We start from the raw sequence: 12,072 nt of genomic DNA, 5'->3' as shown, positions 1-12,072 counted from the left end.
CAAACATGTTTCATCTCAAGTTGGCGGACCATTGCAGGTCCCGGATGTACACAGGGTTCCCATACATAACACGGGTTAGCAAAGAAGACTAAGCATTATGCCACAAATAGAATAATACTCTTTGCCACAGTAGTTGATTATTACACATTCGAATTTCACTTTTTTTGCTCGATTTTATTGCCCAAAAATAGCGAATAAAAAGTGTCGCGAAATATCAAAAAAAAAAATACCAAAACAAAAGCTCGACCTACATTTTGTTTGAGGGAGGGGCGATCATTCAAGAAGGGGCGCTTTTTGGAAGCTGAGGAGTAAAACGAGCATTTTCGGTATTTTTTAATCTTTGTTGCTAAATTTGTCGCTAGAAAAAGGACGGCTGTTCGTTTGTTTTGCGCACCAGGAGACATCCGGGATCTTCGTGCGTAACCAATGAGATGTTCTATTAAATCCTTGAGCGTTGTGTTGGTAATATATCTCTCACCGAAAAGTGGTGTCATTAGGAGTTAAAGGAAGACCGACCCAATAGTTATCCTCCACGCAGCTACAACTGTATTGCTACCCATTTTTCTTGTTGTTGTTTTTAAATATAATTTCAGGAGAGAATTCGAAAGAGCTAGAGCACTGCATTTATTAACACATAGATCGATTATCTAAATTGAGACAAAAGACTAAACGAATGTTGCCTTATTTGAGAGGTTTCTTTTTTAAACGGAGTTCAATACCGATAAGAAAAACAGTCTTTTGAATTTTCTGTTCTTTTCTGTTCTGTTCTAAATTTTCTGTGCTGCACACAGGATACAGAAAATGTCCCATACCGCAAAGCGCTGTTTAAGCAAGTTATTATCGTCACGTTCAACACCATGTTTGAAAAGTTTGTTCCGATTCGTGTTCGTTTGTCAGTAGAATCTGCACTTTTTTTTTATCTAACAATTAATCAACAAAGTGCAAGAACATTAGCTACACCCTGCATGTTAATGGTACAAGAGTTTATTAGCGTCGATTATATCGCTTTACAATCGATCAAAATCAAAAGAAAAGCATAAACAAATAAAAAAAAACACACCCAAAACATGTGCTTAGAATTCATCGGCTGTGTGTTTGCCCAGTGCCTTTAGGACAGTGCAAAGGGAACTGCAATACTAGAAACTCAAAGCAAATTCCCTGAGGACGTTCTAAGGTGGCCAGCTACACACCTTGGCCTCCACTCATAAAAACACTAATAAAACAAGTCTAATAACACAACTACACTGTTGTCATGACAATGGCATGAGCACTACCTGCGCTAGCTGGAAGAATTTTACTCAAGAAATCAAGTTTTGTACTTCTAAATAACTGCATAAAAAATAAAGGCTTTTTTATTGAAATAAATTTTGCACATCATTCTTTTTTTCATCTTGTAGCTTGAGAAAATCCTGCATAAATACCTACTGAAGTACGTTACCCAGTTGACGTCATAACAATTGTGTAAACACAAACCACCACTTGCAGTAGTCAAAAATGGCTTTTTTTAGTATGTTGTTATGGACAAAGAGAATGGACTGGACTGGAGTTGGGAACCATGTCCAGTCCAATTGATCTACACTTCCGGTGGCTCATCCGACTCATTGAAATGTTGGTCTGATTTATGCAGGCAAATTTCTTGGACAGTCTTTTTTTTTCTTAAAAGAGGGTGGGAGCTCTTAGGGAAGGGGAGGTGGGCTGTAATAAAGTGGTGGTGGCTTATTTCAATCTAATTCATCATATTTTACGCTTGGTATTTTGGCCCCTTCAAAGGACTTAGTTAATAGGGCGGTTCTTGGTGCTTTAGGTTAAAGCCCGCCATTCAAATTGTATGCATCTATCTAGTAGAAAACGTGTTATTGATATTAACATATATCGTCTGAAAGGTTGCAGTTTATATTATATAAAGGCAGGTGGAATTTCATGTAAATTTAACTAAATTTTACCATCTATCTTCCTTTTCTAGTATGTTCTCAAATATCCTATTTTTAAATAGAAGACACACAAAAGGCTTACCTCAAACCGGTTGTTTAAAGCTTTTATAGCGATATTGCTGGAGTTGCTTTACACCCCAAGGGGAATACAGTCATGCTTTCTTACATAAGAGGGAACGTTGAGATGAATACAAACTATAATTTGCATACCAGGTGTATGATTTAAAAATAAATCATCAATCATCATTCCCGTCCTTATCCCTCTCCCTCCCCCTCTTTCTCTGTCTCTCTCTCTCTCTCCTCTGTCTCTCTCTCTCCCTCTCTCTCTCTGTCTCTCTCTCTCCCTCTCTCTCTCTCTCTCTCTCTCTCTCTCTCTCTCTCTCTCTCTCTCTCTCTCTGTCTCTCTCTCTCTGTCTCTCTCTCTCTGTCTCTCTGTCTCTCTCTGTCTGTCTCTCTGTCTGTCTCTCTGTCTGTCTGTCTCTCTGTCTGTCTGTCTCTCTCCCTCCCTCCCTCCCTTCCTTCCTCCCTCTCTCTCTCTCTCTCTCTCCTCTCTCTCCTCTCTCTCTCTCTCTCTCTCTCTCTCTCCTCTCTCTCTCTCTCTCTCTCTCTCTCTCTCTCTTCTTCACTTAATTTTGTCAAACACGATGATAGCAAATGATATATCGATTGCTCTCCTTGCGTTGTTTATAAAAACGGCCCCAAACGGTCCCAAAAATGACCATAACATGCTTCGCCAATTAATAAACAGTTCCTGACTTTGAGGTAAAAATTATTCAAATTTGAATACCAATTGCCGGAAAATTCAGCAGAGCGCACAAGTTACAGGAAGAGGTCTTTGTTTGTTCTGCACCCAGACAGCACTTTGATTGGTGCATTAATCCACAGCAAGCTTCATTAGAAGGCTGGTGTTTTTGTCAGTCAAGTCAGTTGTCTCTACTGTCGACTCGATTTGGCACCAAATCTGGTAAGCGAATCCATTCAAATATTCAACAACTTCACACCGTTTCCACAGATTAATGATATTTTGATACATTCTTGCAACAATGCTCACTCGTTTAGGCCTCTTAGGCCATCTTCAAAGTTGGATGCTAAATTGCCTATTTTCACGAGTAGATTACCTACAAGATTTCGTGCCCTTCTTTTTTGGACAGGACATGGGTAATCAAAATGGCCTAAATTCATCGGACTTAGTCGTTTACCTTTTAGCGCACCAACTAATAAATTTGCTTTATTTTTACCTTTTTTAACAAAGTGAATGTTCTTAATTTTTCACTTTTCCACGAGTTGGTGGTTAATTCACACTTTTTCCTGTTTCGCCTCGGCAAGCTTTTAGCCCTGTCTCATTCGAATTCAATTGATTCTCGTTTTGTCGGTTTTGTCTGACGCACGACTGTAATAGTTTTAAAAACTGATATCTATATTTCAATAATAAATCGAGCAGCACTTATTTTCTTACCTTGTTTTTTTACATGTCTACTTCAGCAACAAGACATTCCAAACCTTCGTAATCGAATTATGAAATTGTGAAAAAATGGACTCTCTGATTCATTATAACTTTTTCTCTAAAGCTACTTTTTCTCCAAGAGTGCTTTTTCAACAATTTCCTTTCTCGAACGTGTTTCTCTACTATCCGCTATATGGAATTCAAAGACGTTATTGACCCAAATTTGAATTTTCCCCTCGCAAAAGCGCGCGATACTCTTGCAGGCCATATGTTCTTCAATGACGTCATCATTTAAAAACAAAAAAACTTGTCTAGCTTGCACAATCCAGTCCAGTGTTAATTTTTTTTTTTTGATTTTTATCATTTTCTTTCTGTTTTTAGACATCCCAGAGTTATTTTATTTTACTTTACGATTTTATTTTATAATGTACGCACGGCTATTAAACCATATCATTATAAACAACTAGTGGTTACCCGTGAAATATTCACGAAAAGCAATTCTTTGTTGTCCCTTTGCCTCCCTTTTGAGACCCCAATATATTTATCTCATATTTGGCTTTCTTGGGCTTAGTGCCTTATTTGGTGGTCGATTCCATACTTTTTTAATGAAAATCGATGTGACATAAAAGGTATGTGGGTCTGAAAACAAAAAAAGACCGCCAACTATTTGTAATGAGCAAACCTTATGCTTAAAAAAAAAATCGAAGAGTAAGTTCTTACTTCTTATATCGAGATTGATAAGAAGGGTTGTGCACCATCTCGATCTGATCAAATAAGCGTTTATGCACTGTCCTTTAATGGATTAAATTGAAGTTGTTCAAAAGTCATTGCAATTGTAGATAAAAGCTCTTTTATTCCGTTTTCTTGTTTGCGAACTGTTTTTTTTTTCTTTTTACGCGCGATAAAAATAAAAACCATTTTGCACACCTCCTCTCCGGCAATGTGTGAAAATGGCGTGGTTTTGGAATTTTCTAGCTCAGCCGTTTTTTTGTTGTTAAATGGTGGTCAATAGTCCATTCCTTAGCGTAATATACAGATTTAGGCACTGCCTAAATGCGGAGCCAGCGTTTGATACCTTTTTGTGTTGACTGATAGGGGTAATTTAGGGGGATCTAGGTGTCTTTAAAATGTTTTTTTTAAGTAGATTAAAAAAGTCATTTTTTACTGCCATGTCATTATGAATTGTACAGGCCCGTACCTAGGAGGGGTCCCCCCCCCACACACACACACAACGGCCAAAGGAACACTTTCGGTTCTCAATAGACGTGCTATTATTTGTAGATAAAACTCACTCTGGTATGTAGCCAAATCCGACATTAAACCTCCCCTGGAGATACTGCAAATTTGCGGTCAGAATTTTACCAGAGAACTCCCCCCCCGGAAATATAAGGTCTATTTTTTTTTACTTCTCACCCCCCCAAGAAAAATCCTCGGTATGGGTCTGTTGCATTGACCCCTCCAAATGTATCAAGCAAGCACTCATTTAATAATATTAAATATGCAGTATGAAAGTTAACAAATACTAAACCTTGGTGTGAAAAAGGCTGTCAAAGTTTAGGTGTCTTAGTTGACGAGAATGATTTTCAGGAGTCTAATGGTCAATTCTTATTTTCCCTCTCATTTAACTCCACTATCTATCTATATATTTTTTTTATCAAAATAGCATTCTAACAAGCTTTGACCTTGTGAAGAATATATCAAGGATGTAACAGTATTCCAAAGAATTAGATGCCATACTGTAGTTTTCACGTACTGCAACTGATTATTCAGAAGAATGTGTTGAAATTAAACTCCACAAATATACCTCCTGACATGCATTACATATTGGTGCACCCACCCTTTGGCCTTTTTTTAGAAACTTTGGATCCACCCATACAGGCTACTAAAAAATGAATGCAATGGAGGCAAATCCTAAATTACTGAAAGTTTCTAATTTCAAACCAAACCATGTTCATTGATCTATGTTGGGGGCAGAGAGGAATAAATATACAAATAAACAAAAAGTCAATTGGGAGCGGAGAAATGGAGAAACGTGACTCTATTTAAACAAAATGTTACTCTATTCTAAAACATTTATAACAATAATGCAATAATAACTTGACTGAGCCATTTCCTAGTATTTTTCCCTTCCCTATTACCTTTAGGATTGATATAAAACTGTTTTCTTTACAAATTTATTATTGAAAAAGCACGAGTTTGTTGTTATCTTTATATAATTTAAGTACTTTGATATAATAAAAACCTCTTCCCTTTATAGAAGTATAGAACTTGTATCAAAGCTACATTCTGACCAGCTTTGCCCTCGCAAAGAAACAAATAATGAATGAAACAGCATTCCAAAAATATAATAATATAGTTATACATCTCAGGTGCCATATGGAAGTTTTGTCTATCACATACTGGTAATACTCCATCACCAAGGATATTACAGTCATGCATTACATATTGGTGCACCCACCCTTTAGCATGGTGGCCTGCTGTTTTATAGAAACCCTGGATCCACACATGCTAATGCTACTCCAAAATTAAATGCAATGGAGAAGAACAAATTTACTTGGGAAGCAAATTCTAAAAAAAAAATCCTTGATATTACTGAAAGTAGTGCTAAAAGAAAATGTCTTATTTCAAACCTAACATATTTTAATTTATTTAGGGTGCAGAGGGGAAACAGCAAATAATATCAATTGCATACAAAAATAGTCAGCAGAGAAAAAAGGAAGAAATGGGAGTATATCTTTGATAAAAAAATAACAATAATGCAACAACACTCTCCTAACATTTCCCCTTTCCTCATTATCTTTAGGTTGATAGATAAATGTTTTCTTTACAGATTTATCATTGAGAGCAAGTATCTTGCTCTAAAAAACCTATTACACTTATACTGTTGTATAAAAGTAAGAAATCCCCTACTATATTATCCTCATATTTGCCTATTATTATACCTTCCAGCCTTTAGAATCAATCATGGCCCTCAGGTAGTCCTTGGTTGGTTTTACCTAGATAAAAGTGAAAACACTTAATTATTTTTTTTCTTTCAAAACAATATTTTCATCATGCCATTTATAACCTTACTAAATTTCCGCAACTATTTGAATAAAAATAAATAAACACATTAGGAAGTATGCAAGATGCAGACAATATAAAAGCAAAAACAATATAGGCAAAAAGGATTGCATTTTGTTTTTTTTATTTTGGAAGAGAAAATTCTTTTGTTATTGTAAAGTTAAAGTTTTAACTTAAAAGTTATGAAATGTTGAAAAAAATATTGCTGTATCTTTGAAAAGACTAAATACACAGAATATAAAGACAAGAAAGGTCTTCTCTAGCAATATATGACAGGATGATATTTGTCAGCCTTCATTAAATATCTCAACGCAATCAATAAAGTATAGAGAGAACGGAGAATATCAAAGGATGTGATGCTCAACATGTTTGATTAGACCACGAATTCTCAAAGCAAACTCTAGAAACAAATGTATAAATCCAACAAGCTAAGTGGCATTGATACAGTAACTAGACTACTACGTATTCTGTCGTTAAATTCTTACTTACCGTAAGGAATATACGCCTGAATTTATAGAACTTGTAAGTATTTACGTATTTACACCAATACAAGGATATATGACTTTGATATGGCATCTTGACATCAAACTAAAGCTGGTACGGTGTTTTAGTCTGAGCGATTGGTTATGGAAAAAAAAAAAACGAACAAACGAGCATTATAAAAGCACAATAATGAAAGACAAATAACTTTCATATTCTCAATACAAATCGTCGTCTAAAACTCACCTTGGCAGTTTTTTTTTCGCTTTTTGTTGTGTTGTTCGCTTTTGTTGTAAACTGTGAAGTTGTCGAATTTCTGCTAGCAAGGAACTCGTCGACACAAGCGAATGATTTTTATAGCTGAAAACAAACATCAAGGCCCTTTCTTCTCAGGATCTCCTTACATAAATTTAGGCGTGAATGAATATACAATGGTAGTGTAGATCCTCCACAGTCCTCCTCTATAGTCCTCTTTTTAGCTGTTGCGACGGGCGGGATTCACGAATACTAGGGTAGATTTTACTATCGACTCGTACTTCAGACAAAACGGTTCCTAAATGACTTCAGTCCATTTGGATCCGCATATTTTCTCATTTAATACTGCCTTTTTTTCTGTGAACATACGAACAATGAACTAAAAACACATAAAAGCGTAAGACCGAGAGGGGCCTGAGAGTTGCGCGGCTGGATTACTGGCCGGCTGATTTGTGACACCACAGGGTAACCGCGCGATGACCACAAAACCAAGTCTCCATAGCTTACCATATTTCTATACCTATGGAGCTCCGCGCTGGCTCCGCTATTATGTATAGTATAGACATATATATAACAAATGCTACAAGACGAGTCTGGGTAAGGTTGGTATAGTATCCAAGGATAGCAATAAATACACGGGCCGTGTACATGTATTAACATTGTGTTTTTGTCTGTTTTGTCTAATAACCTTATCAACCCACCGGAACCTTTCTTCGAATCAGGTGTGCATCTACGTTTTCAAGTCAAATCAAGTCTCGCTAGATAACATCCTCTTGTAAATGAGCCATAGCTTAAAGCTAGCTAGTGTTTAGTCCTATGAAAAATTGAACGAAAAGATAAACAACTTAAACAGCGACGTCTCTGTATCCGATTGGAGAATATGTATAAAAATATAGGAAAGACAGACAAAACAGAAAATTACAACGTTTCAGACTTTTACTTTCATTCGTTCAACAGAGCTGCCACTGTTGAACTGAAAGTATGAAACGTTGGAATCATTCGACTTGTTTTGTCTGTCTATGTCCTATGACACATATTTCGTCATAATAGTTGTGTTGGATGTTATGACTCCATGCGTCATATCGCTCAATTTAGGCGAAGAGTTTTATCCTGTGCGGCCCCAAGTTCAAATTGAACCCAGTCGTGCTGGGGGACATCTGACGGAGTCCCAATGGGAAGGGCATTAGGCTAGCAGATTAGGGGCTTGCTGCAATACTAAAAATATTCTCTTAAGCATCGGTTTCATGTTTTATTTTTTTAAATTTGGCCAATGTTACGAGCAGGACACACGCACAATGGAATATCCCAAAGGGAGCGACGTAAGATCATTGAGGTATGGGGTCATCATCAACATCTAGTCACAATACTTGATATAATCCTTACTTTTTATTTAACAGTTAAATGATCAATATTTCAGCCAAGCACAACGCATCCGTGAAAAGTAGCGATGCACCGGTAAGCTGACGCACAAGTGAAGTGAAGCCGCCTTTTACAAGATGAACAATTCAACATCCCATCATCACTTCAATCTTGCAAACTCAACGATTCAGAACGGAAGTAGAACTTCTACAGATTCCTCTTACGGCATCCCCACATCCTTCGTCGTTGTCTTCTCGTTCTTGCTTGTTCTATCGCTGCTTATCATCGCCACCAACTCTTCTGTGATATACTTCGTGGCGAGTAGGCGCTACCTCAAGACGTCTACTAATATTGCACTAGCATCATTGGCTGCCTCGGATCTGCTGACAGGTCTTCTAGCCATCCCACTTATCGTAACCTGCAATATCCACCATAAGGTTTGCCTGGCGATGGATATCACGTCGCGCTTCATTGCCTACTCGACTGTCCTACATCTACTGGTAGTTACCCTCGAGCGGTACATCATGATCGTGCACGCCATGAAATACAAGCTGTGGATCACAAAGAAGAGAACCAGTATTGTCCTGACATCGGTATGGGTCTTCTCTGCCGCCACATCCTTTATCCAGCTCTCCTGGGTCGATTTGAAGAACCCCAATGACCCCACAGATAGCACGCTGAAGAAGGACCTGGTCTACGATCTGATCTGCTTCGCAGGTATTGTGCTGATGTCTCTAGTCCTGATCGCATTCGCATTAAGTAGCGTCTTCCTTGTCTTGCGACGGCAAGCGAGAAACATCAAGAAGCTGAATAGCTCCGTGGAAAGATCTTGCCGTACTAGGGCGAAGAGGATCCAGTGCAAAGCGGCCATCACCTTCGCAGGAATGCTTCTCGCTTTCATAATCTGTTGGTTCACCTATTTTTTGGAGGGCATCAGAAACGACTTGCAGCTTGAGGCACTTAAAAAGCCTTTTTGGGCAGATGTTGTCTTAGTGTTCATGCGCTTTGCGACAGCCATTGTCAACCCGCTTCTCTACGCACTGATCAAGAAAGACTTCAAGCGAGTCATCAGGCTTCCGTCTTTCAGCTTTGATCGTTCCACTCCCCCATTGCCACGCAATGCTTTGAATCCTGAGAACAATGAGGCAGAGGACAGCGTGTAACGCGTCAGCAACCAAGGGAACTCGGACCGTGAAGAGATCAATCACCATGATAGCCAAGACATCTACACAAAGACAGTAATCACACGAAAATACTGGACGAGAAAAACAACACAAATACGGGTAATACAGAGCAAGACATGTCACCAACAACCATGATAGCCAAGACATCTACACAAAGACAGTAACCACACGAAAATACCGGACGAGAAAAAGAAAACACGGGTAATACGTAGCAAGACATTACAACACAGAGAGGGTTAAAATAGCTTTAGTTGGATTTTAATGAATTATCACAAAAGTAGTACATGCTAAAAATCATTAATGACCTTAGTGGGTCCTAGTGGTTGTCTATGATCAGTGTCTTAATGGGTCTTTGATCAGTGTCATAGTTCGTTGTTAGGAGGGGTTCTTGTTATAAGGTACTGGTTGTGGGGGGAGAGGTGGTTATTGTTGTATGGTACTGGTCGTGTGGGGAGAGCTGGTTATTGTTGTATGCTACTGGTCCGTGTGGGGAGAGCTGGTTATTGTTGTATGGTATTGGTCATGAAGGGAGGGGTGGTTATTGTTGTATGGTACTGGTCATGAAGGGAGGGGTGGTTATTGTTGTATGGTACTGGTTGTGGGGAAAGAGGTGGTTATTGTTGTAAGGTACTGGTCGTGTGGGGAGAGGTGGTTATTGTTGTAAGGTACTGGTTATGGGGGGAGAGGTGGTTATTTTTGTAAGGTAATGGTCATGAAGGGAGGGGTGGTTATTGTTGTATGGTACTGGTTGTGGGGAAAGAGGTGGTTATTGTTGTATGGTACTGGTTATGGGGGGAGAGGTGGTTATTGTTGTAAGGTACTGGTCGTGTGGGGTGAGGTGGTTATTGTTGTAAGGTACTGGTTATGGGGGGAGAGGTGGTTATTGTTGTAAGGTAATGGTCGTGTGGGGAGAGCTGGTTATTGTTGTAAGGTACTGGTTATGTGGGGAGAGGTGGTTATTGTTGTAAGGTACTGGTTATGGGGGGAGAGGTGGTTATTGTTGTAAGGTACTGGTTATGGGGGGAGAGGTGGTTATTGTTGTAAGGTACTGGTTATGGGGGGAGAGGTGGTTATTGTTGTATGGTACTGGTTATGGGGGGAGAGGTGGTTATTGTTGTAAGGTACTGGTCGTGGAGGGAAAGGTGGTTATTGTTGTATGGTACTGGTCGTGGAGGGAGGGGTGGTTATTGTTGTATGGTACTGGTTATGGGGGGAGAGCTGGTTATTGTTGTAAGGTACTGGTTGTGGGGGGAGAGTTCGTTATTGTTGTGAGGGCTTTTTCATGTTGCAATGGGTGGTTGTAAGTTACTGGTTTATGGTGGACGTTGGCTGTTCTAATCAGGGCACTGGTCGGTGTTGTGAGTGTGTGTGTGGGGGGGGGAGGTAGTGAGCAGATTTTGCTTTAAAGTGTTAAGTCCAAACTTAACTAGGTTAAAAAGCACTACTTTAAGGCGTTATTAGTGTAGAATACTTCTACTGTAGAAAATAAAATCTTATTATTCACGAATTGTCTTTGTTGTTGCACAAAGCTGATAAATCATTAAGGTCTTGGTTAAGGAAAATTTTACACCACTGTTTCTTTTTGTGGTTTTTGCAAAACCTGTATCATAAGTTCTTTAAACTTTATTTTTGCAAAAAAAATTTTTTCCATAAATCGCATTCTAAGACGGCTAAAATGGGCCTTTGCTGTTTCCCGTGACCCGCTGACCGTGAATTCACGCCAAATCTTTGACTTTTCTAGTGTATTACTTTGAGGCGAGAACTCGAGCTTGTCGGGCGTAACCTCGCGACGGGTTTTAAGATATTGCCTTCAAATTTTCAGGATCTGATAGATAATTATGCCATGTCATAACGTGTGTGAGGAATTTTCGATTTTCGACTGAAGATCGCTCTTATAGCACTTTCGTGTCCAAATTTCGCCAGAAATGAGAGTTCCAACTTTGGTTCGTGATATTTTGTTGACAGTGTCAAATAACAAAAAGTCCTCGTTCACTTTGGTAGATCATCTATCTGTCATTGAGATGCAATTATGTGCAAGTGCATGCGCAATAACGCGAAGGTGCATTAAGCTCTAGAGTAAACTCCGTACTTTTCAGTTTGAGGCCTTAAAACTTAAACACAGAATTAGCTATTGCAAAAATAAAACTTGCAGGAGATAATTCAATCTTTTATCTATTATTTGATATATAGTTTGTACATGTAGTGAAAATTGCGGCGCGACAATATTTTTTTCCGTGGACACGTCGTTTACCTTTACCGAGACCTTAAGGGATCAAGTCGGGATTCATTAAAAAATTCGAACACTCGAAACCAGGGGCTGACTCGAGTTTCCAGGGATTAATTACACGCGAATAAA

General features: G+C 38.7%; 1 protein-coding gene and 1 long non-coding RNA gene across 2 annotated transcripts; one reads left to right on the top strand and one right to left on the bottom strand.

Moving 5' to 3' along the window:
- The first annotated feature begins 2,601 nt into the window (after positions 1-2,601).
- Positions 2,602-11,223, top strand: LOC116604461 (histamine H2 receptor). The gene is made up of 2 exons (XM_032366869.2): positions 2,602-2,895; positions 8,591-11,223. The coding sequence occupies exon 2, from the start codon at positions 8,670-8,672 to the stop codon at positions 9,693-9,695; it is 1,026 nt and encodes a 341-aa protein (XP_032222760.1). The 5' UTR covers positions 2,602-2,895; positions 8,591-8,669; the 3' UTR covers positions 9,696-11,223.
- On the bottom strand, positions 6,408-7,665 carry LOC125558939. The gene is made up of 2 exons (XR_007306189.1): positions 7,165-7,665; positions 6,408-7,050 (listed from the first exon to the last, which is right to left on the bottom strand). It is a non-coding gene; the product is annotated as an uncharacterized LOC125558939 (long non-coding RNA).
- Positions 11,224-12,072: the final 849 nt, after the last annotated feature.

The sequence above is a fragment of the Nematostella vectensis genome, chromosome 2 (genome assembly GCF_932526225.1).
Source record: "Nematostella vectensis chromosome 2, jaNemVect1.1, whole genome shotgun sequence".
In the NCBI taxonomy this organism is placed as follows: Eukaryota; Metazoa; Cnidaria; class Anthozoa; order Actiniaria; family Edwardsiidae; genus Nematostella; species Nematostella vectensis.
This window is presented reverse-complemented; position numbering and strand designations above follow the sequence as displayed.